We start from the raw sequence: 26,224 nt of genomic DNA, 5'->3' as shown, positions 1-26,224 counted from the left end.
TTATACTCAAAACTGGGCAAAGGGTCTAAATACTTATGACCATGTGATATTTCAGATTTTCTTTTTTAATAAATTTTCAAAAATTTCTACATTTCTGTTTTTGTTTTTCAGTCAAGATGGGGTGCAGAGTGTACATTAATGAGAAAAAATGAACTTTTTTGAATTTACCAAATGGCTGCAATGAAACAAAGAGTGAAAAATTTAAAGGGGTCTGAATACTTTCCGCACCCACTGTATAACTATCTAGATTTTACATTGCAAAGGTTGTCTAATATTAGAAAAACATGGCCGCTTTTTCAGATACTGTGGCACACAGTCTTATATATGGGTCATCTACAATTCCAAATATATCCTATGGATGAGCTTATTGCTCTTTTTGGAAAAAAAAAAGTAGCCATAATTTTCTAAAGGGTTTCCCTTTAACACCATTAACCCCTTCACGACGGAGCCAATTTCCATTTTTCCTCCCCTACTTCCCAGAGCCAAAACTTTTATTTTTCTGTTCACATAGATATATGAGGGGATGTTTTTGTTGTACTGTTGAATTACACCATTCATTTTACCACATAGTGTACGCAAAAATTAAGGTCTCCTTCAAGGTCCGGCCACTGGCAGGGTTTCAAAGGAGCTCCATAATGACAGGCACAGGGGTCATAAGCTGACTCCTGGCTGTCATGACAATCCATTTTCGACCTGCGATCATGTCACAGGCGCGCATGCCAGCGCATGTAACAAGCAGCTGTCAGAGATTGACCTGTTGCACTCCACCCGCAATTGATAGTGGCAGGCAGGGCCATATTTGGTGTTAATGCTGCCCTAGGCACTCTAAGTCGTGACGCCCCCTACTGATAAGTCATACTAAAAGTGCCCATATATTTAGATATTAGTTAAAGTCCCCCATACACACCAGACTAATGTCAGCCAAATTTGCCAGTATCACCGGGTTCGGCTGACAGTGTAAGGGACAAGCGTATGAGAAGTCACCAGGGTTTAATCTAGAAAATTGTACAGCACCCAGATGCAGTCAGACTGCTGTATAACACTGATGACGACGATCACAATGCTTGGACTGACCGGCGGTGGCTCTCCTCACCTGAGCATGACAGGTGTATAGAAATACGCTCAGGTCAGGAGAGCCGCCGGTCATGACAGCACCCAGATGCAGTGTCAGACAGCTGAATAACACTGACGACGACAATCACAATGCTTGGACTGACCGGCGGTGGCTCTCCTCACCCGAGCATGACAGGTGTATAGAAATACGCTCAGGTCAGGAGAGCCGCCAGTCATGACAGTCATCTAAGTTATATGGCCTCCTGAGTGCGCCTCTGGCTAAGGTCCTGCAATGAGTATTTTGCTACATGCGATTCATTGCGTTTCTGCAAATATAGCCCCAGCATCCCATATATACCCCCATATATAGCCCTTCATATGTACCCCTGCATATGTATCCCCATATAGTTCAGCAACCCCCCATATAGCAATGCATATGTACCCCCATATAGCCTTGCAACCCCACAGCCCTCCATATGTACTCCCACATAGTCCGGCAACCTCACAGCCATCCATATGTACCCCCCATAGCCCTATAACCCCCATGCCCTGCATATGTACCCCCATATATAGCCCTGCACCCCCACAGCCCTGCATAGGTACCCCCATATATCCCTGCACCCCCACAGCCCTGCATATGTACCCTACATAGCCCTGCAACCTCACAGCCCTCCATATGTACCCCCCTAGTCCTGCAACCTCACAGCCCTCAATATGTACCCCCATATATAGCCCTGCAAATATATCCCCACATAGTCCTGCATATGTACCCCCATATATACCCCCACATAGTCTTGCAACTCTCATATAGCCCTGCACATGTACTCCCCATATAGTCCTTCATATGTACCCCCACATAGCCCTGCAACCCCCATATATAGCCCTGCATATGTACCTCCATATATAGCCCTGCAATTCCACAGTCCTCCATATGTACCCCCACATATCCCTGCACTCTGCACCCCCCCAGGCAAAGGATGGGCAGGGTGATGAGTGACAGGTGATGCCTGCAGGCAGGAGCTCGGGTGCAGACGGGTGGTGACAGGGGCAGTGTAGACGGCAGCGGGTGGCAGACATTGTGGCAGGCGGGCACCGTGTGACTGGCGGTGGTGGCGGAGGATGCACGGCATGGTTTCACCTGTCTCCTCCCAGGCCCTGACGCTGCGCTCCCCTCTGATCTTCTCCCCGTTTACCCCCAGCATTATCCCATTATGTCTGGCTGCTCCTGGAGATGATGATGTCACTGGGCCGGGCATGTACACCACGCTGTGCTGCCCTCCATGCTCCCAGAGTCACCGACAATCCCGCTGTTTTCCAAGTACAGGCCAGGCTCCCTCCAACTGCCGAGCATTTCACAGCATTAGAGGTGACAGAGCATCACCAGGGGAGGGGGTCATCCTTTCCCAACCTATCACATACACTAATCATAGGAAGGGGCAGGGATTAGTGATGTAAATAGGCATGTCCGTGTGTTCATTTTTCTCCGCTGTGTCCTAAAGCCTCCATGTCTATCCCCTGACATAAAAAAACACAAAACCTTGCTCAGTTGCCGCCCCCCCGCATCCTGGCACCCTAGGCACATGCTTTCAAGTGCCTAGTGGTAAATACGGCCCTGGTGGCAGGTATTGGCTGTAATACAGAGCCATCACCTGTGGGGTATACACTCACTTCTGACTTGAGCCATACATGTATAGCGGAAGTCGTGACGGGGTTAAATGCTTTTGCCTCCCAGCTTCCTTCTTGCCAGGGTGTACTTCTGATACATTGACAGTTTGGAGCAGTGGCATGGCTGAGCTGTTGGCCTGAGTAGAGGGCCACTGAAACAGATCGGATCCAGCGATCTGGTAAGCTTCAGTGCAGCTCTTGCAAGATCCTTGCCTAGGAGACCAGCCAGAGCTGATGAACTGCAGAGATGGCTTGTAACTTAGGCAATCAGCTATAGATCATAAAAGTAAATATCTATCTGTTTTTGAGAACAGAGAGAATTTTTCAGAAGGAGTAAATTGTAAAAGTGATGGTTTTTACAAGCACTTTGGACTTTTTTCCCAGTTAACCAGATGAGACAACCTCTTTAGTTGATGTAGTCTGACACAGAAGCTGTTTTGCAAAATAAAATATTAACAAAATATAATTGAAAATAATTATATCTGGATTCCGTGAATGTGTTAGAATTGATTACCCAGATACTTTAACTTCAATATTCTGTTAACATGTAGATGTTGATTGTGGGTCTTAGGTATTTTAGGTGTTAGGTAGGTATATGGGATCACAGAGAGCTATATGTGTATACAGGCTATAAGGCAGTCTGTATAGGCAAGACCTGTGTAAAATAATAATACATTTTATTTCTATAGCGCCGACATATTCCGCAGCACTTTACATTTCAGAGGGGACTTGTACAGACGATAGACATTACAGCATAACAATAATCACATAGATCATAACAGATACCAAGAGGAATGAGGGCCCTGCTTGCAAGCTTACAATCTATGAAGAAAAAGGTAGCACAAAAAGTGGGTGGTAACAATTACCCTGATTCTTTGGATCAGCCATAATGTTAAGTGTGTAACAGTACAGACAGAGGGCTAATAGATGCATAAAGCATGTGGGAACATGATGCGGGGAACCTGGTTATGGTAAAACTTTTGACTGTGCCACTCAGGGATAGTTAGGTTAATGTGTTGAGGTGGTAGGCCAATCTGTCTAAATGCGTTTTCAGGGCCCGCTTAAAATTGTAGGGATTGGGGACTAATCGTATTGACCTGGGAAGTGCATTCCAAAGAATTGGCGCAGCACGTGTAAAGTCTTGGAGACGGGAGTGGGAGGTTCTGATTATTGAGGATGCTAAAAAAACTAGTAGAAAATAACACTCTCTGCATTTGTTTACACTATATGGACAAAAGTATTTGGACCCATCCTAATCACTATATTCAGGTTTTTCATTCAGTCCTATTATGACAGGTGTGTCCATTGAGAAACCTACCCATGCAGTCTGCCTTTACAAATATTTGCGAAAGAATAGATAACTTTAAATGGCTTATTGAATTTGAGTATGGTACTGTAGTAATGCCACTGCTGTACAAGTCATTTTGCGTACAGCTAAATATTCCACAATCAGCTGTGAGTGGTATTATTGAAAAGTGGAAACACAGAAATTCAGCCATGAAGTGAAGATCCCATAAAATTACAGCACTGAGGTGCACAGTGCATAAAAGTCAACAACACTCTACTGATTTAATGACCGTGGAGCTACAAACCACTTTTGGCCTTATCATCAGCACAAAAACTGCAGCAAAAGCTGCATGGTATGAATTTCTATGGCCAAGTAGCTGCATGAAAGTCTTGCATCACCAAACATAATGGCAATTACTAGATAGAATGGGGTAAAGAATTATGCCACTGGACTTTGGAGCTAAGGAAATTAGAGTCAAGCAAAAAGATTTGCCAGACCCTGGTCCGGCACCCACAGAAGTAGTGTTTGACCAGAGCACTGTACACATCATACTAATACTTTCCAGCACATCTTCTGATTAGTGGGCCTAGCGATGTCATTACGATGCAACATATTTCATGACGCATGGGGTCCTACTAATCAGAAGAGGGGCTGAGATGCTGCTGGTAGCATTAGATAAGCAGTGTTCTGGTTTGGCAACCAGAACATCTTTTGCCTCTAGTAAAAATTTGTTCTGTCACATGAGAAATTACGCTTCTCTATCTGGCATTCTGATGGACAAGTCTGGATTTGGCAAATGCCAGAAGATAGTTACCTTGTGCATTGGGCCAACTGTAAAGCTTGGTGTAGGAGGGATAATGCTTTTGGTTGTCCTTCAGGGCTTGGTCTTTGTTTATTGAAGTGATGGGAAATCTTACAGCTTCAGCATATCAAGACATTTTGGACAATTGTATGCTTCCCAACGTTTGTTGTAGATATGATACCTTTGATAAAGCTGTAAGGGAAATCAGCGCAAATAGGGTCTTATCCGATGGATATTTATAATGTATATTCAGATTATACTAACCTGATTGATCTTTTGACAAGATGAGAAATGTAACGTAGGAGATATCAACTGCCATAGATCCACGGGTCAGCAAGTGACCATATCAAAACCAGAGAGAAATGTGGATATTATCCGCGCTGCTGAATGATACATTAATCCAGACGTGATGAAATGAAAGATGGTGGTTTATTCTACGCGTTTCGAAGTATAAGTTACATTAGGAAATTGCCACATGTATACCTATGGTAAGGTCCATAAAGATATGGTTGGTGTAGAATAACTTGAGTGACCTCGATATGGAATACGTTTGATATGAACTATAACAGAGATTGCGAGCCAGGTCGTCTCACCCAACATCAGTTTCTGACCTCACAAATGCTCTTCTGGATGAATTGGAAGTAATTCCTACAGGCTCCTCCAAAATCTTGTAGAATGCCTTCCCAGAAAAGTAGGATCTGTAATAGCTGCAAAGGGAAGATCAAGTTCATCTTGATCCCTTTGGATTTAGAGTGGCATGTCATAAAAACTGTTGTAGGTGTGATGTAGGTGTCACAGTACTTTTGTATAACGTACAGCGATGCTTGAAAGTTTGTGAACCCTTAGATCACTTTCTCCATTTAAAAAAAATGAAACAGTCTAATATTATTTGTTTGATTTGGTTCTCTTTCTTTACTTTGAGGACTTGTTTGAAAATCTGATGTAGTTTTAAGTCAATTGGAAAATTTTGAAGGGTTCACAAATTTTCAAGCGCCACTGTTATATTATAGTAAGCATGTTGCAAACACTACTTGTATTAAAAATAAATGATCAGATCACTCTTGCAGTCATTTATCTTAACGGTGTTTTGAACGTCAATGTATGGCAGTTTCAGTTTTATGACCCATGATGCGTATAATTGTTGTAAGAAATAGTTAGACAGCCCTGGACTTAAACACATGAGCGGTTCCTTCCTAGCAAAGCCTCAAATAGATCAGGCTATAATTTATCCTGGACACTTCATTATGATTAACTGATCTGACAGTAGCGGGCCAAGGTCCAGGGCACTGCCATATTTATTACTATAGGCAGGAGCCTGAAAGTTCTACCTGTCATTGCTGACATGTTAATTGAAGGAAAGGCTTATCTAGTCTGTGACTCCATGAATGCTGTTTATACAAGTACACAGGTAAAAGTAATCTGTCTGCAGAGGCTCAGCTCTCCAGGAACTAGCTAAGTGATAGAACAATGAGCCGATATATATCCCATAGTTTGCTCAAGACTTTTTTCTTTCCTTTTTGTAATAAAATACTTTCCCTTAGGGAAATTGTAATAAAACTGAAAATTATTGCTCTTTAAATCTGAGTCTCTGGCAAGCAAGTCCGTGCATGATCATGCTTTGTTTTAATTTTCAGAATGAATTGCACATTTGACAATATAGATATGAAGCACAGTTAAATAGAATAATTGGTGCATATTTACTAACCAAAAAAGTGTTCGGCTCTCGCTGCTAATTCAGGAACTTATATATAGACCTCGAGTAGGTTTTTATATATTGAAAAAGATTAGAAGAAAATCATAACCCATATACAGCTCTGGCAAAAATTAAGAGACCACTGTAAAATTTTCAGTTTGATTTTTCTCTTTATAGGTATATTTTTGAGTAAAATGTAAATTGCTCTTTTATTCTATAAACTACTGACAACATGTCTTCAAATTTCCAAGCACTAAATTTTGTATTTATTATTAGAAAATGAGAAATTGTCAAAATAACAAAAAACTGCAGTGCTTGCAGACCTCAAATAATGCTAAGAAAACAAGTTCATAATCATTTACAAACAACAATACTAATGTTTTAACGCAGGAAGAGTTCAGAAATCAATATTTTGTGGAATAACCATGATTTTTAATCCCAGCTTTCATGTGTCTTGGCATGCTTTCCACCAGTCTTTCACACTGCTTTTGGGTGGCCTTATGCCACTCCTGCTACAAAAATTTAGGCAGTCCTTTGTTTGATGGCTTGTAACTATCTATATTCCTCTTGATTACATTCCAGAGGTTTTCAGTGGGGTTCAGGCCTGGAGATTGGGCTGGCCATGACAGGGATTTGATGTTGTGGTCCTTCATCCATACATTAATTGACCTAGCTGTGTGGCATGGCACATTGTCATGCTGGAAAAAACAGTCCTCAGAGTTGGGGAACATTGTCTGAGCAGAAGGAATCAACTGTTTTTCCAGGATAACCATGTATGCAGCTTGATTCATATGTCCTACGCAAAGATTAACCTGCCCAATTCCAGCCTTGCTGAAGCATCCCCAGATCATCACTGATCCTCCACCAAATATCGCAGTGGGTGCAAGACACTGTGGCTTGTACGCCTCTCCAGGTCTCCGACTAGATGACCATTAGATGACCAGGTGTTGGGCAAAGCTGAAAATTAGACTCATCAGGCAAGATTACCTTACTCCAGTCCTCTATTGTCCAATCCTTATGGTCTTTGGCAAACTTCAGCCTGTCTCTCCTTTGCTTCTCATTGCTGAAAGGCTTTTTTCTACCTTTACATGACTTGAGCCCTGCCTCTTGGAGCCTGTTACGAACTGTTCTTGCCGTGCACTTCACCCCAGCTGCCATTTGCCATTCCTTCTGTAGATCACTTCATGTCATCCTGCGGTTGCTGAGTGACATTCGAATAAGATGACGGTCATCCCAGTCAGTGGAGAGTCATTTTTGCCCTCTGCTGGTCTGTAGCTTTGTTGTCCCCAATGTCTGCTGCTTGACCTTGTTGTAATGGACTGTCGTCTTAGAAATTTTAAGGATGGAGGCAACATGATGCTCACTGTCTCCCTCTGCTAGTAAAGCCAGAATTGACCCCTTCTTTTCCTCACTCAAGACTTTTCTTTTCAACTCCTTTGACATGGTTAAAAGTTATTTTTTATATTCCTATTACTTTTGGGATATTACTAGCACTTGTTTTGCCATCCAGCTTGTCCTATTGCAAGAGGATTGTGAACAACACAGCAGGGTTTTTTATACTTTCCTTCATTAAATAAGATTTGGTTCAGGTGATCACCTAATCAGAAGCACATTAAGTAGAATGAGGTGTTCTCTGGTTGGAATTCAACTGACACTGGAATGGAATGGCTGTCAGACATGTAGAGAAGCTGATTTTTATAAAACTGTGCAGTGTTCTCTTAATTTTTGCCAGAGCTGTATGTGTGTGTGTGTGTGTGTGTGTGTGTGTGTGTGTGTGTGTGTGTGTGTGTGTGTGTGTGTAAGATAAGGAATAAAGGGTATGGAAATTATGATCTGAGCAGTGTATTTTACTTTACACTAGAGATAGTATAATTGCCTGAAAACCTATAAATTGTTTCTAAAAAGTGAAATTGCTCCTTTATGTTTCTTTCCTAAAATCATTCTAATAGGTATCAAATATATAAGAGTTTCCCATACATAATAGAATAAAGCCAGGCCCTATGATTCCCTATACACCACAACTAAATCACAGGCATTGTGTAAAACGAGCTTTGTTTTACCCTGGACAAGGCTGCAGGGTGACCCCTGGGAAAGTGTGTTTATTTGGGGTCATGGCAAGTTAATCTGGTTTTGGTGGTGAACTGGTTTTTTATTTATATGTTCTTGAGCTTTGATGCTTAATACATTCTCTGCTTTATATTAGTTTACTAAATCTGATTAGAAGTTATCACTTGGATTTTCAAGATTGCAAAATGGACAAATGAAATGTAACCTATGCATCCCGACGATGGAGCTCATCGCTCCGAAGCCTAATGGGCACAGAATAATTCCTGCTATGCTGCAGCAAGGACCATAAGGATTATCTGACTGTTCATGTAGCTTGAACCACACAATTTGAATCCAGGGTTGAACTTGTGTGTGACTCTTGATCATCCTAAATTCAACTCCTAGCTCAAGGATGTTGAGTGAAAGATGTAGACATGGCGGGGTTGACAAGTAAAAAGTTAATTTCAGCATGAAGCAGTCAAGTGTAATTTATTTATTTATTATTTATTATGCTTTGCTTGCATCGCACTATCTTATTCCACAGTGCTTTACAGACATCACCATCACTGTCCAATCTAAATTCTCTATCAGTATGTCTTTGGAGAGTGGGATGAGAACCTGAAGAAAACCCATGTAAACACAGGGAGAACATACAAACTCCTTGCAGATGTTGTCCTTGGTGGGATTTGAACTCAGGACCCCAGCGCTGCAAGGGACAGGGCTAACCAGTGATCCACTGTGCTGTCCTAATATAATATAATGGTTACAGCCTTTAAACAAGAATACAAGCTTTACTGATAAACACCAAAACATAGGTACAATTCTTGGTGATACTTTGTCAGGTCAATTTTTCAGTTACAGAACATGAAGGTGTTGTATTCAACATGTGTTTTCATGGCTTTCCTTCAGTTTCTTCCTTCACCGCGAAGATGCAATTAATTTAAATATTTGGACAGCGCTACAAAATATAGTGGTGCTATATAAGCGACAGAAAATAAATAATATGTCTGCCTTCACACAGACTATTAACTTGGGGAGGGGCTCTGATAACGAAAAGCAATTCTGTCACAACCCAACAGGGGGTCGGTCAGGGAACAACACAACACACACACACAACGGGATGGAAATGGGGACAGGAAGGCCCTACCGATAGGGAATGAGGGATGGGACAGCTCCTGAGCTCCAACCTGTGTCTGTCCCTGCACTCCGCTAACACCCTAAGCAGGTCCTTTTCCCCGCCGCCGTCATGAACCTCGCCTCTTGCTGTCACATAGCACTGCCCTGGCTTGTGCACTGGCCGGTAAGGGCGCTAGTCTCACCACTGCAGATGGTACAATACAGGGGGTGGTGACAAGCATGAGTCAGACAAGGTTTTCACACACTTAGCTTCCAGACTCTGCTGCCAAGCTCCACACCACAGAGGACACAGAAACAGGACTCACTCCAGAAGTAGCTGATACAACACTGACACCAGAGAGCTGCAACTGCACGACTGGTCTCAATAGAATAACTCGATCACCAATAGTCAGCTGATGCATCAGGTGACCATTGAAAGGATGGCGGGAGTGGTCCATCCACCACAGCTGCCAACAAGGGAAACTGACATTAACCCCCGCTGGCCTGAAAGGAAAAAAGCTACATTTAAATGAAAGAGGAACCAGATCTGCCACGCATCCAAAAATGGATTGTGTGAAACTCAATATTAAATAAAATAAAGGTGCTGAATTGTTAATGGATAGTAAATGTACAGCCAACCTGCATTCAGTATAAAATGAAATATTTGTATTGATTCATTCCTTGTACATTAGATTAGTTTTTCAGTTACTATCCATGGGGGATTAATAATAGTTTCGAATAATTTAAAACTTGCAAAACTGCAGGAGTAAAAGTGTATTACTAAACAAGTGAAAGAGAAAATATGCATCTGGAAACATTTTTGTAGTCTAGACAATTTAAAGATAAAATTCTTATAGGAGCTGGCATGAGAATGATGATTGTTGGGAAACAGATTCCTGAGGAATTGAGGTGAGTTCTCAGAATTAGTATGGGAAATGTGAATTGTAATGGCAGAGGGATAAAGTATAGGAAAAGTTTGAGATGATTGTGCTTAACGAATCTCCATCTAGAATTTATAAAAAAAAAAAAACAATGTTGCATGTCAAAGTAAGATAAAATTTGATAAAGTGGACAACATTTAACAAAAAGTTGTAGTCCTTAATCATTTTGATGAATTTTATACATTTAGTCAGATATTCTGGTTGCTTATGCTGAAAATAAATCAGTGTTGGTTTCTAGGTTCTAGGGAGTTGGTTGAAATTATTTGGAGGGCCCACCGACATCTATACAGAACAGTGAACAATCAGTTTTAATGGTATCATAAACCTTGTTTATCATTATGCTCAATAGGCTTGTGATCATCATTTCCAATAGGTTATTTGTGCAAAAAGCCATATGAAATACACATGATTTGCTCCAAAGGCAGTTTAATTTGAAGTTGTCTTCTGCTGGATCTTTGGACCCATAATTGTCTAAGATCGGGAGTCAATAAATCTTTATTCTAGTGGACCAATGGGTCTATTCAGCCCTGAAAACACAAGATTTTTGTAGCATATTCTCAATGAGACATTAGGTCATTGGGGTATGTTCAGTTCTCGAGACTTCACCTACAAAAAGGCTTTGATAAGATGATAAATGTCCAGACAGCTTTAAGTATAGTCATAGGTCTCCATCACAAAAGATATTAGGAATTATAATTACGGTAATATAGCCTTTCGGAAAAGTTGACATGTATGAAAATTAGTTAAAGACGCTCTCCCAGAAAAATTTTGTATTTCCGAATTCCTCCTAAATATGTGTCCCATCATGTAATGTAAGTAGTGTAAGTATGCAAATAACCTCTTCAAAGTTGAAGAGGACTTGACCTCTAGCATTACCTATTGGATGTAGCAATCCTAAATATCGACCATTTAACAAACCTTGCAGTATGACTTAAGACAAGAAGCCAAACCAGAATCTCCATTTTGCAGACATGTTTGTGGATATTTGCCTTTTATCAGTGCAAAGTAGGTGATGTGATTTGGCTAAGTGAAGGGCCTCTGACTGGGGGTCTAATGAAGAACCTTGTGAAGAGTGTCAAGCTGGCGTAAGGAGACTAATATGCCATACAATGTAAGTGTATTAAAATACCTACCAATCATTATCTTCTCTGGTTTCTAGCTCTGCTCCAGTCCTCTTCTGTTCCATGTGACCGCTCCTCTGCTTTGCCAGATCTCACAGTGCTGCTTTTCAATGATAAATCTTTGAGTCTAAGAACGACGCTACGTAGATATACAGTTAGAAAGGGACTTTTATGAATGTCAGATAGTCTGATTTGAGATCACGTGAAATAGAAGATTTGAAGAGTAGTCCTGGAACCAGAAAAGATTGCAATATGTAAGTATTTTAATGCACTTAAATTATACTACAAACAAACAGTTGTGCTCAAAAGTTTACATACCATCTGAGAAAATAAAGAACCTCATCCACAACTACCACAAAAGACTTCAAGCTGTGATCGATGTTAGAGGAGGCAATGCACGGTATTAAGAAATGGGGTATGTAAACTTTTGATCATGGTCATTTGGATGTTTTGGGTTGTCATTATGATTTAAAAAGACAAAACTCTGTAATTTGACAATAAATGGCTTCACTCAACCACTAACCATGAGTGGAGAAAAAGTTTTGGTGTTATCATTCATAGTCTCTGAAAAAAGGCTAAGAAAGCAAAAATTCTGCTGGGGTATGTAAACTTATGATCACAACTGTATTTAGAAGGGATTAAGGAATAAATATGCATCGGGGCATTCTTCCTTAAAGCATCACTACAGTGGGTTCTTTATTTCACTTTTCAGCCTCCTCACCATTATTTGATGCCGGTCTGGTCCCACAGCGCCAAAAATAAAAAGGAGCAGCGTCCAGTCCAGGTGAAAAAAAGAAAAAATCTTTATTCCGCCATGATACAACGTTTCGACTAGTGTTAGTCTTTAACAAAACCAACACTGGTCGAAATGTTGTATCATGGCGGAATAAAGATTTTTTTTCTTTTTTTCACCTGGACTGGATGCTGCTCCTTTTTGTTTTTGGATTTCTGTACCTCCAATTGGGTTCATTGGAGTTGGAATGTGCATCTATATATTGAAGTGCTGTCGGCTGCTTCCCATATGCTGGTCCTGCAGCGGCATCATGTGAGCGAAGCTTAAGAGTGACCGGAACTCAGAAGCTACGTCACAAGCTCTGAATGCAAGTTTGAGAGCCAGAATGAGGCTCTAATAAATTTACATTGACTAGTGACCTTTGGCTCGCTCCATGAAACACTGGAGCAGCCGGCAGGTCACAAACTGCAAGAGATGGACCAGCGAAAACAGATGATAAACTGGAAGGTGAGTATCAGACAGGAGGCAGGGAACTTGGATTTTAAGCACTACACTAGTGGTTAAAAAAAACAAAACATGCTGGAATGGTGCTTTAAGAGATGATCATAAGTAATCTCAGGAAATATAGTGGAGTTAGTTACTTGGAACAAACTTTATCTGACAGATGTGGTCCAGTGAGTGAATTTAAGGATGTCTGGGATAAATGTATATCTATATTTGGGAAAAAAGTAATAATAAAGGACAGAATATGTGGACTGTGTATTCTTTTTTTACTATCAATCTTCAATATTATGTTTGTATTACAGATAAATGAATCTATTCAATGTGAATTGAATTTGTGTTGAATTTTTAGGAATTTACTTAACCTGTGGAATTTGAACAATTTGCAATTTACTTTGCTCAAATTGCCTAAAATGCCTGCTTTTACATAATGCAAAAGATTGCATCAGCCAGAAAAGGCTCACATGGGCTTAGCAACAGCTCACAGGCTTCCAGATAATTCTTTACAGATATTGGTTCACATAGCATAGCGGAGTCAGTAAGAAAGGACTATCATACCCAGTATAAAAGCAGAAATGGGAAATGCAGCAGCCATTTTGAGGTGAATCTGGACATTGAGAGGCCATCAAAGCACAGCTTAGCCATAGAAATAGGGAGAGAAAGACATTAAATACTGAACAAATTGTACAGATAGTGTATGACAGCTCAACTGTGAGGAAAATCAGAGTGTGTGGAAAAGAGAAGATTATAGATAAAGATAGGGAGAGAGATAACAGAGTCACTATGTTACTAGTTACCACCCATAGGGTCCCGTTATATTTAGCGATGCACCAGCGATCCCGACAACGATACGACCTGGTCAGGATCGCTTGTGCATCGCTAAATGGTCGCTAGTGAGCTGCCAAACAGGCAGATCTCACCATCGACGCAGCAGCGATAAGCAATCCGTCGGCGGTCGCTCTTACCTGTCACACCGCAGCGATGATGACGACTTCCGCCTGCGTCCATGCGTCACTAGTCAGCGCCAGCAGGACACCAATGAGGAAAAAACAGCCTAGGACATTCGAGCGCGATCAGCAATATCCAGCGGGGGGGGGGGGGGGCGGTCGCAGGTACGCGCCACATAAAGCGAGATCTTGCTATTTGTAAAAGCCCCGTAAGGTGTATTTGTGTTAAAGAGCTTGAAAGAGGTTGAATACAAAAGATTCATCCCATCTCTAGTATTTGTGTTTGGTATGGGTACTTTGCTGTAAAAAAATATTTCATTAGCTATTTTTGAAAGCTATATATGCAGCAGCTTAAATCTCTGCAGGGGGGTAAATTACTTAATTTGTTAACATGATTTTTAGCCATTGTCATATATTAAATAAATGATCTGTAATATGACATCTCTCCCCCTCTACATGTCCAAAGCAGGCATAATGATGGGTAAAACAGATTTCCAGTGTGAGGACCCTGACAAATAATTCACTCTATTTTTCCTTTTATTATATGAAACTTTCTGGAAGTAGCATCAAAACTTTAAGGTGTCGGTTGGATTTGTCCCAGATCACTTCCTCCACAATATTCCCCAATTTTAAGAGAACAGATGGATATTTATATAAGATTTTCATAAATATACCGGTATTTACACACACACTGTATATGCATTCGCAGATCTGTGTAGAGCTTTGAAGGGTTAATGTGCCATTTAATCTTCTACTATGTGTGGGCAAAAACAAGAATGATCATATTGAAATAATTTGAACTTCCTGTAAAACCATTACATGCATTTATTTTATTATACAGGCTGTACCCACAGGCACCTAATCTGTTCCTCATCTTATTCATCAATACATTGAAGCTATTTTAAATATCCGAAGATCATTATTCCCTTTGTGCCATCACACATAATGGTTTTATTAAGAGATTAAGAATACAGTGCCTGTAAATGGCTTATGCAGCGTATAACTGGCTTGAGGACATTTCTTTTATTGAGAACTATAACTTTGATAATTACCATACTTTGCTCAGTAGTATCTGTGTATGTTAGCTGTGTGCTCATAAATTATATCTGTAGCCTTTATTTCATTCCATATTCATTGTATGGCAACATATATGAGACCTCTCAGTACTGTCCATAATATTACAGCAGGACACTTTGACTTTGTCATTTATAGTATGATTCACAACTTGTTATAAACTAATAGTAGAGTAGTTCTTTTGGTAAAAGATTTTATATATACCAAAAAGCAAATTTTAGAGATTAGAGGGGTATTCTCAAAATGTCTCCTGAGCAGCTCAGAGCCATGCAGTCTCCTTACAATCTCCTTTCTTCCTGGTTTCTGGCAGGGCGGGCTCTGCTCCTTGAGTGACAGTTCTGGTGAGTAGAAGAACTGTAGCATTAGTAGTTCTATAAAGTTCAGCATATGTTCTGGAAGTTCAGTGGTTTCTTCTGGAATTTACACAGTTATCGCTCTATTATTACACTGCACGTGTAGACATAACAGGTCATTTGAACAAGCACAGGGTTTTGAAAGTGAGAGGCAAGAGCAGGGATTAGGAGACATGCACTGAAAGCTCAGGACTGGTGATTTTGTAAGATTTACAACAGCAGTTCATCATAAGTGAGAGGTAGGGTGAGGGAGGTAAGCACATAACTGCTGTTTAGGAATCAATGTACTGAATAGAGGTGGCTGGGACCCTATGAGTCAACCTCTCTCCTGGAATATAACTACTGCTCACTCTGCCAGGGTCTGCACCGGCACTAGACGCCGAACTCCATGGAAACAAGCTATACACTTTGAAAGATAAAAGCTCTCATTCCAAGAGAAAGACAGCAGATAAAAAAAAAGTCAAATGCAGACTTGCTTATTTTTATGCTGTCTACTTCTTTAAGGTACGTTAGACTCAGTTAATGGAGTTGTCCGTTTAAAAAAGATTTTTTTTTGTGCAATTCCATATTTCTAATGTACTTTTTTAATAAAGCTACACTGATCTTCACAGTTCCCTGTCCTGGGTCCTGGCAGCTCTACCATCGACACTGTTGTGTATGAAAGTGGGCTGGCTGACTGCTTATTTTAATAGCTAATCTAACCCCTTATTCTGTATATGTATTGGCTGGCTGTCTTCACTTTTGAAATGGGCAGTCAATCACCTCCCATCAAATACATTTCTGTTTACTTTTTTTACTTTTTCAAGCATGTACGCAGAAGTGAAGCTGCAGGGACTTAACCCCTGAACGTCCAATGACAGACAGAATCCATCATTGGACGCCTCCCCCTGTTTGGTGCGGGCTCCGGCAATGATCTGTTCAGCTGACATGTGCCCGGAACAGCCGCAGGTGGAATCGCGATTGTTAACATGTTAAATGCTGCTGTCAAACTCTGACAGCGGAATTGAACTTGCATGCACAAGAAGCACTTCATTACCTCCTCCCATCAGCGCCCATGTCACATGACAGCAGGTCGCCGATGGGTTGGCATTACAACCCGAGGTCAGCAGGATACTCCTGCAGTTGTCGTAGCTGGATAGCATAGGAAAGGTAAGAAGAATTGAGTCTAAGAGTTTATTTTTTTCACGCTGTCAGAACGGCTAGAATTCCATCAATAGAATCCCGGAAAAATTTGTTGGAATAACGATTTTGGGGGAAATTTGTAGAAAATTTGATTACTTTAGAGTCAGTTTGCTCATCTGTAGCAGTGACCAAAGGTAAAAAGGGGGTTTTGGCTACACAAATAACATTAGCAAAGGATAAATAGTAAATTAGACAACCCCTTTAATGGAATTTGCAATGGAGCCTCCAACGCAAATGTGAATAGAACCTATTTCCTTTTATAGCAGTCAGAGAAGTAGCTAATGTGCTGCTAATAGCATTGCATGGGAACTCTGTGCTATGGTATGCTGGATGCTCTATCATCACATGATATTATATGAAATGTTTACAGTTGGTGAAACATCAAATGAGCCCCAGAAGGCTTCTGTTTCTCTCTGTGTCAGTTTGGTTAGAAGATTGTAGATCTTTGCAGATGAAGTACAATACTATCCTTGATAGCTTGTGATATCATTTGAACTTCATTTTACTTGTTCAATCCATATCATTTAGCATATTAAGGACTTCTTTATATTCTTTTCTAATGCGCGAGTATAGTCTTAACCTTAAAAAAAGTGTCTTTTAGTGGTTTCTTGGAGATCAAGGCTGCAGAGTCCGTGTCCTCTATGATACCCCTGCGATAAATATATATATATATATATATATACAGTGCCTACAAGTAGTATTCAATCCCCTGCAGATTTAGCAGGTTTGATAAGATGCAAATAAGTTAGAGCCTTCAAACTTCACACAAGAGCAGGATTTATTAACAGATGCATAAATCTTACAAACCAAAAAGTTATGTTGCTCAGTTAAATTTTAATAAATTTTAAACATACAAGTGTGGGTCAATTATTATTCAACCCCTAGGTTTAATATTTTGTGGAATAACCCTTGTTTGCAATTACAGCTAATAATCGTCTTTTATAAGACCTGATCAGGCCGGCACAGGTCTCTGGAGTTATCTTGGCCCACTCCTCCATGCAGATCTTCTCCAAGTTATCTAGGTTCTTTGGGTGTCTCATGTGGACTTTAATCTTGAGCTCCTTCCACAAGTTTTCAATTGGGTTAAGGTCAGGAGACTGACTAGGCCACTCCAACACCTTGATTTTTTGCCTCTTGAACCAGGCCTTGGTTTTCTTGGCTGTGTGCTTTGGGTCGTTGTCTTGTTGAAAGATGAAATGACGACCCATCTTAAGATCCTTGAAGGAGGAGCGGAGGTTCTTGGCCAAAATCTCCAGGTAGGCCGTGCTATCCATCTTCCCATGGATGTGGACCAGATGGCCAGGCCCCTTGGCTGAGAAACAGCCCCACAGCATGATACTGCCACCACCATGCTTGACTGTAGGGATGGTATTCTTTGGGTCGTATGCAGTGCCATCCAGTCTCCAAACGTCACGTGTGTGGTTGGCACCAAAGATCTCGATCTTGGTCTCATCAGACCAGAGAACCTTGAACCAGTCTGTCTCAGAGTCCTCCAAGTGATCATGAGCAAACTGTAGACGAGCCTTGACATGACGCTTTGAAAGTAAAGGTACCTTACGGGCTCGTCTGGAACGGAGACCATTGCGGTGGAGTACGTTACTTATGGTATTGACTGAAACCAATGTCCCCACTGCCATGAGATCTTCCCGGAGCTCCTTCCTTGTTGTCCTTGGGTTAGCCTTGACTCTTCGGACAAGCCTGGCCTCGGCAAGGGAGGAAACTTTCAAAGGCTGTCCAGGCCGTGGAAGGCTAACAGTAGTTCCATAAGCCTTCCACTTCCGGATGATGCTCCCAACAGTGGAGACAGGTAGGCCCAACTCCTTGGAAAGGGTTTTGTACCCCTTGCCAGCCTTGTGACCCTCCACGATCTTGTCTCTGATGGCCTTGGAATGCTCCTTTGTCTTTCCCATGTTGACCATGTATGAGTGCTGTTCACAAGTTTGGGGAGGGTCTTAAATAGTCAGAAAAGGCTGTAAAAAGAGATAATTAATCCAAACATGTGAAGCTCATTGTTCTTTGTGCCTGAAATACTTCTTAATACATTAGGGGAACCAAACAGATTTCTGGTGGTTTGAGGGGTTGAATAATAAATGACCCTCTGAATAAACTTTTCACAATTTAAAAAAAAATTAAACAAAGAAATAACATTCTTTTTTGCTGCAGTGCATTTCACACTTCCAGGCTGATCTACAGTCCAAATGTCACAATGCCAAGTTAATTCCGAATGTGTAAACCTGCTAAATCTGCAGGGGGTTGAATACTACTTGTAGGCACTGTATATATGTGTGTGTGTGTGTGTGTGTGTGTGTGTGTTTTCTAATATAGGTCTTGGTACGAAATCAAATCACAGGATTTTCCGTGCAGTAACAGAGGCCTGTGCACAACATACTATATTGTAGTGACATAGGAAAAATGTAAATTCATTAACAATTTCACTATGGGCACCAGAACCCCTGTTTCTTCTGACCGATTCCAAGTAGCGACCTCAGGGGATGAAAGGCAGCATGTAGGCTACTGTAGATGGAGGCTTGCATTCACCAGCGTTCCCCAACTCCAATCCCCTAGATCATATTTTCAGGATTTCCTTAGTATCGCACATATGATGGAATTATCACCTGTGAAACATTATAGAAATCCTGAAAACATGTTGGTGGATCTATAGGATTGGAGTTGGGGAACGGTGGTGCAGACAGACTCACGAGCAGTAGTAATGGCAGCGATGTCATGTCTTTACTGTAGCCTTTTTCAAATTATCATAAATGGAGATATTCTTAAACATGAATATGATAGTAAACGTTGTGTTTTTTGCTAGAATGGAAATTTCTTTGCTATTTGACTCTATGTTGCAACATTGTATGGATTCACTCTTCCACAATGAATACGTTTTATGATATTGAAATTGTGTAAATGAAGAAAATACAATGTTGCCAAACAAAAGAAATGGACACAAATCAGATGTTACAGATTTTTTGGCTTGTGTTCTTTGCAGTCTGGCAAATGTAACGTGTAAGTTATTGGTCACTGACTCTTTTCTATTATTATAACCCATAGTCCTGTGATAATATGAGAGCAATGAATGGAGTGTGTATAGGGAGAGCCATGGCACTGCACGTAGGTCAAATATCAGGTATCTCAAGAGGGAGTTTGACATGTGATACAATGCACAGCACTTCTATATAATGTCTGTGATACTTAGCCTGTTTTCTTTCTGTTCTGTCTAGGCCTGTCCCGGGCTCTCTTTCCTCACTACTGCATCTCCACAACAGACAACGACAACCCATGCCTGCCTCCATGCCTGGCACGCTGCCCAACCCCACCATGCCTGGATCCTCGGCTGTGTTGATGCCTGTGAGTTATTTTATCTGCAATGATTAGGAATCATATTACTGTGGTGAGATATAATGTTATGTAGAGCATGTTTTATCAATTTTTACCTTTTTTTTATAATTAGCCTTCTTTTATTTTAACCAAATTATTTGTTGGAAATCCGAGTACAGTAGCATTTTGTGACAATTCCTGCAGTGTTGGACAATTACTATAGATTGCCTTGTGTACGTCCTTATATCTACTGTATATATCATTTTCTGGAAAGAAGTTAAAAAAAAAGTAGTATTTTTGTGTAATGGTGATGTCAACCTGTAGAATGTAAAAATATTCTGAATATAGGGTATGTAAAGTATCAGTAGGTTCCTTCAGGGTCTGTGGTCACTAGTGCTCCGTTGTTCCCTTCACTTTGTGCACATCTGGGTAAAAAGAAGAATTCAAAACATAAGTAATCGTGTCTAAACTTGTGTGATTTCTACATGTGCATCAAGGTTCAGGTTCGGGACACGTCGTAATGTAATTCCTGTATTAGCAGACACCGGATAATTATAAGCACAGTATATGTTAATACAGGGTGATCAAACATACGTCGTGATCGTTGGTGGCTGGTAATAAGCAAGTATTAAGAACAGCAGAGTAATAACAGATATTTCATCATGTAGCATCACTGCTCGGTTATTATTCCAGATTAACACTGTTAATTGCTGTTATTTGTTGCCTTTACTGATTCTAGTGTTTCTACAAGATCTTGCTTATAAACTGGGACAGGACATAGGAAATTGCTTAGGAAAATTTAAAGGGAACTTGTCATGTTGAAAATAATATCCGATCTGCAGACAGAATTTTATAGATCAGGAGGAGCTGATTCGAGCGATATACATTTTTATAGCAAAGGTTTTAATAAAACTTGCATTTTACTCACAGAAATCTCTGATTTTTGGATGTATATGAGTCCAGTGGAAGGTCCTACTCAGTGACTGACAGTCTTGCCTGTACCTCTGTGCATATAGAGATAAACATCAATCACTGACTCCGATACATACAAACACCGGGGATTTTAAAGAGTAAAATAAAAGTTAGACTGAATCTTTTACAACAAACCTAAATATAATTCTGCTTCGGCTTCTCCTTTTTTGTACTATGCTGCCTATGGTTCAGACTGCATGTACGATGTGATAGGTTCCATTTAAAGGGCTTGTCCATGATTGGGGCTCAAGTCTGCAGTTACTCTATATGAATGCAGACTTGTGAATCCTCACAACTCGTGGTGTGGACTATCAGGTGCTGGTGCTGACAGTGAATGGGTGTGTGACAACAAGTAGGCAATTTGCATCCATGCAGTCACATGCTGACTAGACATGCAAGGCCTCGCTCAATAGAAGTGAACTTAGCGAGTCCTGGCATGTCTAGTAAAAAAGTTGATGGAAGAATGCAAATGACACACTTGTGGTCATATGACTGCCTGCTTCCGGTTCTGGCATTGGAGAATCCTAACAATGAGCATAATGCGCACTGTGAGTATTCACAAGTCTGCAGTCACATAGTGTGACTGCAGACTTAAACCTCAAGCTTGGACAACCCCTTTAAGATCTTGTTGATAATGAATCATTTATAAATTGTCAGCATATTCAACCTCAGTATACCAAAAACTTGTTGGTGTACATGCATCTTAGTAAGTCATCATGTGAACTAGTTGGCATCGCATTGTTTTCTGCATTTTGCTTTTTTTTTGTTTCTTTCTTTTTGCTGTAGAAGAAAGCTGTACAGTGCTATCCATTTGTATAAACAATGGGAGAATATATTGTCATTGATTTAAGAAGTAATGCAACATCTGCATTTGTACTGTATATGTTTTTTTATTTGAAAAAAGGCTATATTTTTCCAGCTAGTTTTTACTGATTTGGATAGTGACAAATATGTGGGAAGATGCTGAGGGTGTGTCTAGAGGAGTAAACCTTTTTCTCATCAAATTAATTAAGAATGTATTTTTTTAAAATTTTAGATATAGTGAAGGATACTGCTCTCAATACATCTCCCAATTAGAATAATGGAGAAAAACTGCATACAAGTTTATTAGTTTTTTTTGGGGGGAGGGTGCAGCCCGCGTCTGAGGCTCCATCACAGAATGACGGCACATCACTAGCGCATGCCGATTATGGCATGCATTAGGCCGGTTTCACATTTGCGCTTTATGGCGCTGCGACGGCCTGCGCACGGCCGCCGCTAAGCCCCGCCCCCTGCTGGCTCCCTGCCCGCCCCATCCGGTCATCGCCGCCTACTAGCGCACATGGACGCTTGCGATCGGCGCACCCTATCTTTAGCATAGGGTGCGCAGATTGTGCGCTGGCCGTGCGCTAGTAGGATTTTGCCGTGCGCTGCGCACATTTGAAGGTGCGCCGTGGGTGCCGAAATGCAACATGCTGCATTCGGCGCACACGGGAGCACCTTCAAAAGTGCGCAGCGCATGGCAAAATCCTGCTAGCGCACGGCCAGCGCACGATCTTCGCACCCTATGCTAAAGATAGGGTGCGCAGATCGCAAGCGTCCATGTGCGCTAGTAGGCGGTGATGACCGGATGGGGCGGGCAGGGAGCCGGCAGGGGCGGGGTTTAGCGGCGGCCGTGCGCAGGCCATCGCAGCGCCATAAAGCGCAAATGAGAAACCGGCCTTAACGATGCGCCCAATAATAGGGTTTAATGGCAGCGTTAATGGACTGCCATAACGTAGTATGAACTCAGCCTAACTTGAGCTATCCTCCAGGTAAAAGAAAGCTGTATCTCTAGTGTCACCTTTTGGAATGATTTACCCTTTTACAAGTCTGGCAATATGACTTCAGATATAAGCTAAGCCAGCTTTTTACTTTTAAGGTGATCACTTCCAATAAGTGGCTCAGGCAGCTTTCTTTTAACTTGATGACCGCTCATTTGCATCCACTTGACTTAGGGCCCCCATACACAATAGACCAATGTTGGCTGAACATGCCGATATCAACAAATCTGGACAACGGTCTAATGTGTATGTGACTGCCGGACGACAGATGGTCAAGATAGATGTCAATCTTTCATGACCATTTAAAGGTCCAATATTGATTTGTAGGATTGCTACCTCCAATAGGTGGCCCTGTTCTCTTGCTTTGTGAAGATGTTATTTTCATACACGATTAACTACAATCTAATATATAAAGCTCAAGTGTGTTATGTATATATGTATGTATGTGTGTGTGTATATCCGGGATTGGCATCCACGCCGTCGCAGCTACAGCCACAAAATTTGGCACAGTCACACGTCTGGACCCCAAGAGTGTCCTAGGCTATGATGTGAGGCAAAATTTTAACCCAGCTTGTTCCAATTCACCAAACAATTTTGCCCCTATCTACATAATGGGGGAAAAAGTGTGTGTGTGTCAAGCCCCGCCCCTCATTATGATGTCATAATGGTTGCCATGGCGATGCTGATGTCATCATAGGTTGCAAGCCCCGCTGCTCATTATGATGTCATAATGGTTGACTATGGGATGGAGGATGTGTGATGGGTATATGGGCACTGGACTATGGGATGGAGGATATGTATGACGGGTATATGAGCACGGGACTATGGGATGGAGGATGTGTGATGGGTATATGGGCATGGGACTATGGGATGGAGGATGTGTGATGGGCATATGGGCACTGGACTATGGGATGGAAGATATGTATGACGGGTATATGCGCACGGGACTATGGGATGGCGGATATGTATGATGGGTATATGGGCATGGGACTATGGGATGGAGGATATGTATGATGGGTATATGGGCATGGGACTATGAGATGAAGGATGTGTGATGGGTATATGGGCACTCGACTATGGGATGGCGAATATGTATGATGGGTATATGGGCATGGGACTATGGGATGGAGGATGTGTGATGGGTATATGGGCACTCGACTATGGGATGGAGGATATGTATGATGGGTATATGGGCACGGGCCTATGGGATCGTGGATATGTATGATGGGTATATAGGCACGGGACTATGGGATGGAGGATAATTATAATTTGCTATAACTAACCACAGTTAGTTACTATGCCTGGGCAGCGCCGAGCTCTTCAGCTAGTAATGACATATATGGCATAAAAAGAAACCATTTGGTACTATGGACTTTTTAAAGAAAGGGGCCAAGCCCTGGTTGGCTCCATTACTTTGTGACCGGGTTCCTCTAGAGTCTAGACTAAGTGCACTATTATCAAACATGGGACTATGTAACTGGCCCAAGAGAGTGAAAAGACAAACAATAATGTTGGCCCAATCTTGCTATGAGGTTTCTTTGTTCTATATATTTATTTAAGTTTTGAAGATAGATTGTTGAAGATCCAGTTTATCTATGGTACTTTAACTAAATTGGATTAAATTAACTAAACTAAACCACAAAGAACATTTATTACGTATTCACAAGATAGATGATAATTGTCTGATTGCTGAGGACTCTGCCTCTAAATTCGATGTGAATGGGGCTAACTCTAATTTGAAGTTTTGTGCTGTGAGGACAAGAAAAAGCAGTTGTGATCGCCAAGACATGACCCTCGGCATACTTAAGGATTGAGTGTGAAAAACCTAATGATTCCATTCATAGGAACTTTTGGCTTCTTTATTTGTGATTCTTTGTAACTGCTCCGTCATTGTACTTTTCTTTGTCCAGTCTTGGTTTTCCATATTTCTTCTCAGCTGTTTACATTATTCTTCTTGCACTCTTCTGTTCTTGATTAATTCTCCAGAATATCCTTTTTTTACTCTTAATATATATATTCTTGTTCCAATCTCGGAAAGATCTTCTTAATGAAAACCAATTATTTATATTAGACTTCCCCACCAGGTCAGGAGTCTTTTCATATAGCAGCAGCCTGGCTTTGTTGTTCTTTTAACACACGTATTGTGTCCTGCTTTCATTTTTGCTGATTAACATGGAACCATCCTTTGTCTGGTAAATTTTAAGTAATAGCAAAGGGGCCTTTGTGGTAACAAAATCATTTTTGGAATGCTTACTGAAAATGGGAAACATATCGTGCCGTGTTGGGATTGGAACTAATTTTTCCCTTTTTTCTTCAACGTTTTCCTCCACCCTCCCTCTTTTTGCACTTAGAAAAAAAAATGTCAGGATTTTTTTTTTTAATACAAACCACAAAAGAGATCAGCACTAAGTTGACCTCTGTTGGGGCTATCAAATTCCACTGTGCAGATGTACCTCTCGGTAAAGCTAGCTGACACGCCTGATTCGCAAGGCATGACAGTTTATCAACTTGCAGATTATGTAGCCATGTACCATGACTGCAAAAAAAAAAACCTTCTTATAAAACAAAAACATCTTCGAGAAGTATAAATGTGATATTACAAAGCATAGAAATAACTGGTGAAGACCTTTTCCGTAGCAGCTTAGGGCGCGTGATAAAAAGGATTATGTGTTTAAAAGCTTTTAGCACTAAAGTTGTCCACCGATAAGAATGAGTTTGTTTCACTGCCATGTTGATGGCTATTTGTGATAAATACGGTAAAGCTAAACCGGCCTGCTTGTCACATCAGCAGGCCAAGGAGACCAGAAATATGATCTCCTCTGCTTTCCCCCAGAGTCTTCCTTCTAGTAACATTCTGGCAGCACTTACCCTTCTGTAATGATCAAATGTATCACAAACCTTCACGTTCTGATTACTTTGCAAAGAATATACCATTTTCATCCTTGGGAAAATGCCATAAATTTCTGTTCTGTTTCAACACATGCTTTTAAAGCTGCAATTTCTTCTATAATAAATATATATTGTTTATACAATGTACTAAATGCTTCGCTCTTGGCTTTTTTTGTGAAAAGATTTATTGTCTTATCTATGAGTGCTGCTTTTCGCTATTGTTATTTACCTTTAGTTCTGATATCTGGTAAGAAGCCAGGTCCTATTTTTCATACCCGCTGACATGCTGAGCGCAATCATTCAAAGCCTCCTAGCACTGTAAAAGATAAAGATTATTGGGCCTATGTAAATGCCCTCCTAATCCAGTACTGGCCATAGACTTGTCTTATGGCTGTCACTTTGCCTGGTATTTTAGTGGTAAAGTGATAAAATCTAATTTCTTTATGGATTCTCGAACTTAATCTATTGACTGCTCAAGCATAGATGAAAAATATGTCTTCCCACGTCACGTGTTTCCTTTATTTACAAAAATGAACATGAGCAATAACCAACGAGCCACCATCATCTGAAATTAGTCTAAGGGAATCTGAACTGCCAAACATTGTGGTCTGTAGTGCACAGACACAAAAAGTTTAATTTACATGCTTAAAGTGATTGCTGTGACTGAACATGACATTTTAGACCTGACAATCCCCTTAAGGATAAGTCTGCAGTTACACTATGTGACT

The 26,224-nt window shown here is 40.9% G+C and overlaps 1 protein-coding gene across 5 annotated transcripts in view; it reads left to right on the top strand.

The window, feature by feature from the left end:
* CREB5 (cAMP responsive element binding protein 5) overlaps window positions 1–26,224 on the top strand; it is a 678,892-nt gene that overhangs the window by 500,993 nt on the left and 151,675 nt on the right. For all 5 annotated transcript variants that reach the window (XM_073581352.1, XM_073581350.1, XM_073581351.1 and 2 more), the window contains one exon: window positions 19,737–19,863. In XM_073581352.1, the coding sequence (XP_073437453.1) occupies window positions 19,737–19,863 (127 nt within the window). The remainder of the gene's footprint in view (window positions 1–19,736; window positions 19,864–26,224) is intronic.

The sequence above is a fragment of the Dendrobates tinctorius genome, unplaced genomic scaffold (assembly GCF_039654945.1).
Source record: "Dendrobates tinctorius isolate UK_male_01 unplaced genomic scaffold, ASM3965494v1 ptg000070l, whole genome shotgun sequence".
Lineage (NCBI taxonomy): Eukaryota > Metazoa > Chordata > Amphibia > Anura > Dendrobatidae > Dendrobates > Dendrobates tinctorius.
Note: the sequence above shows the minus strand (reverse complement) of the source record. Positions and strands in the feature narration are given on the sequence as shown.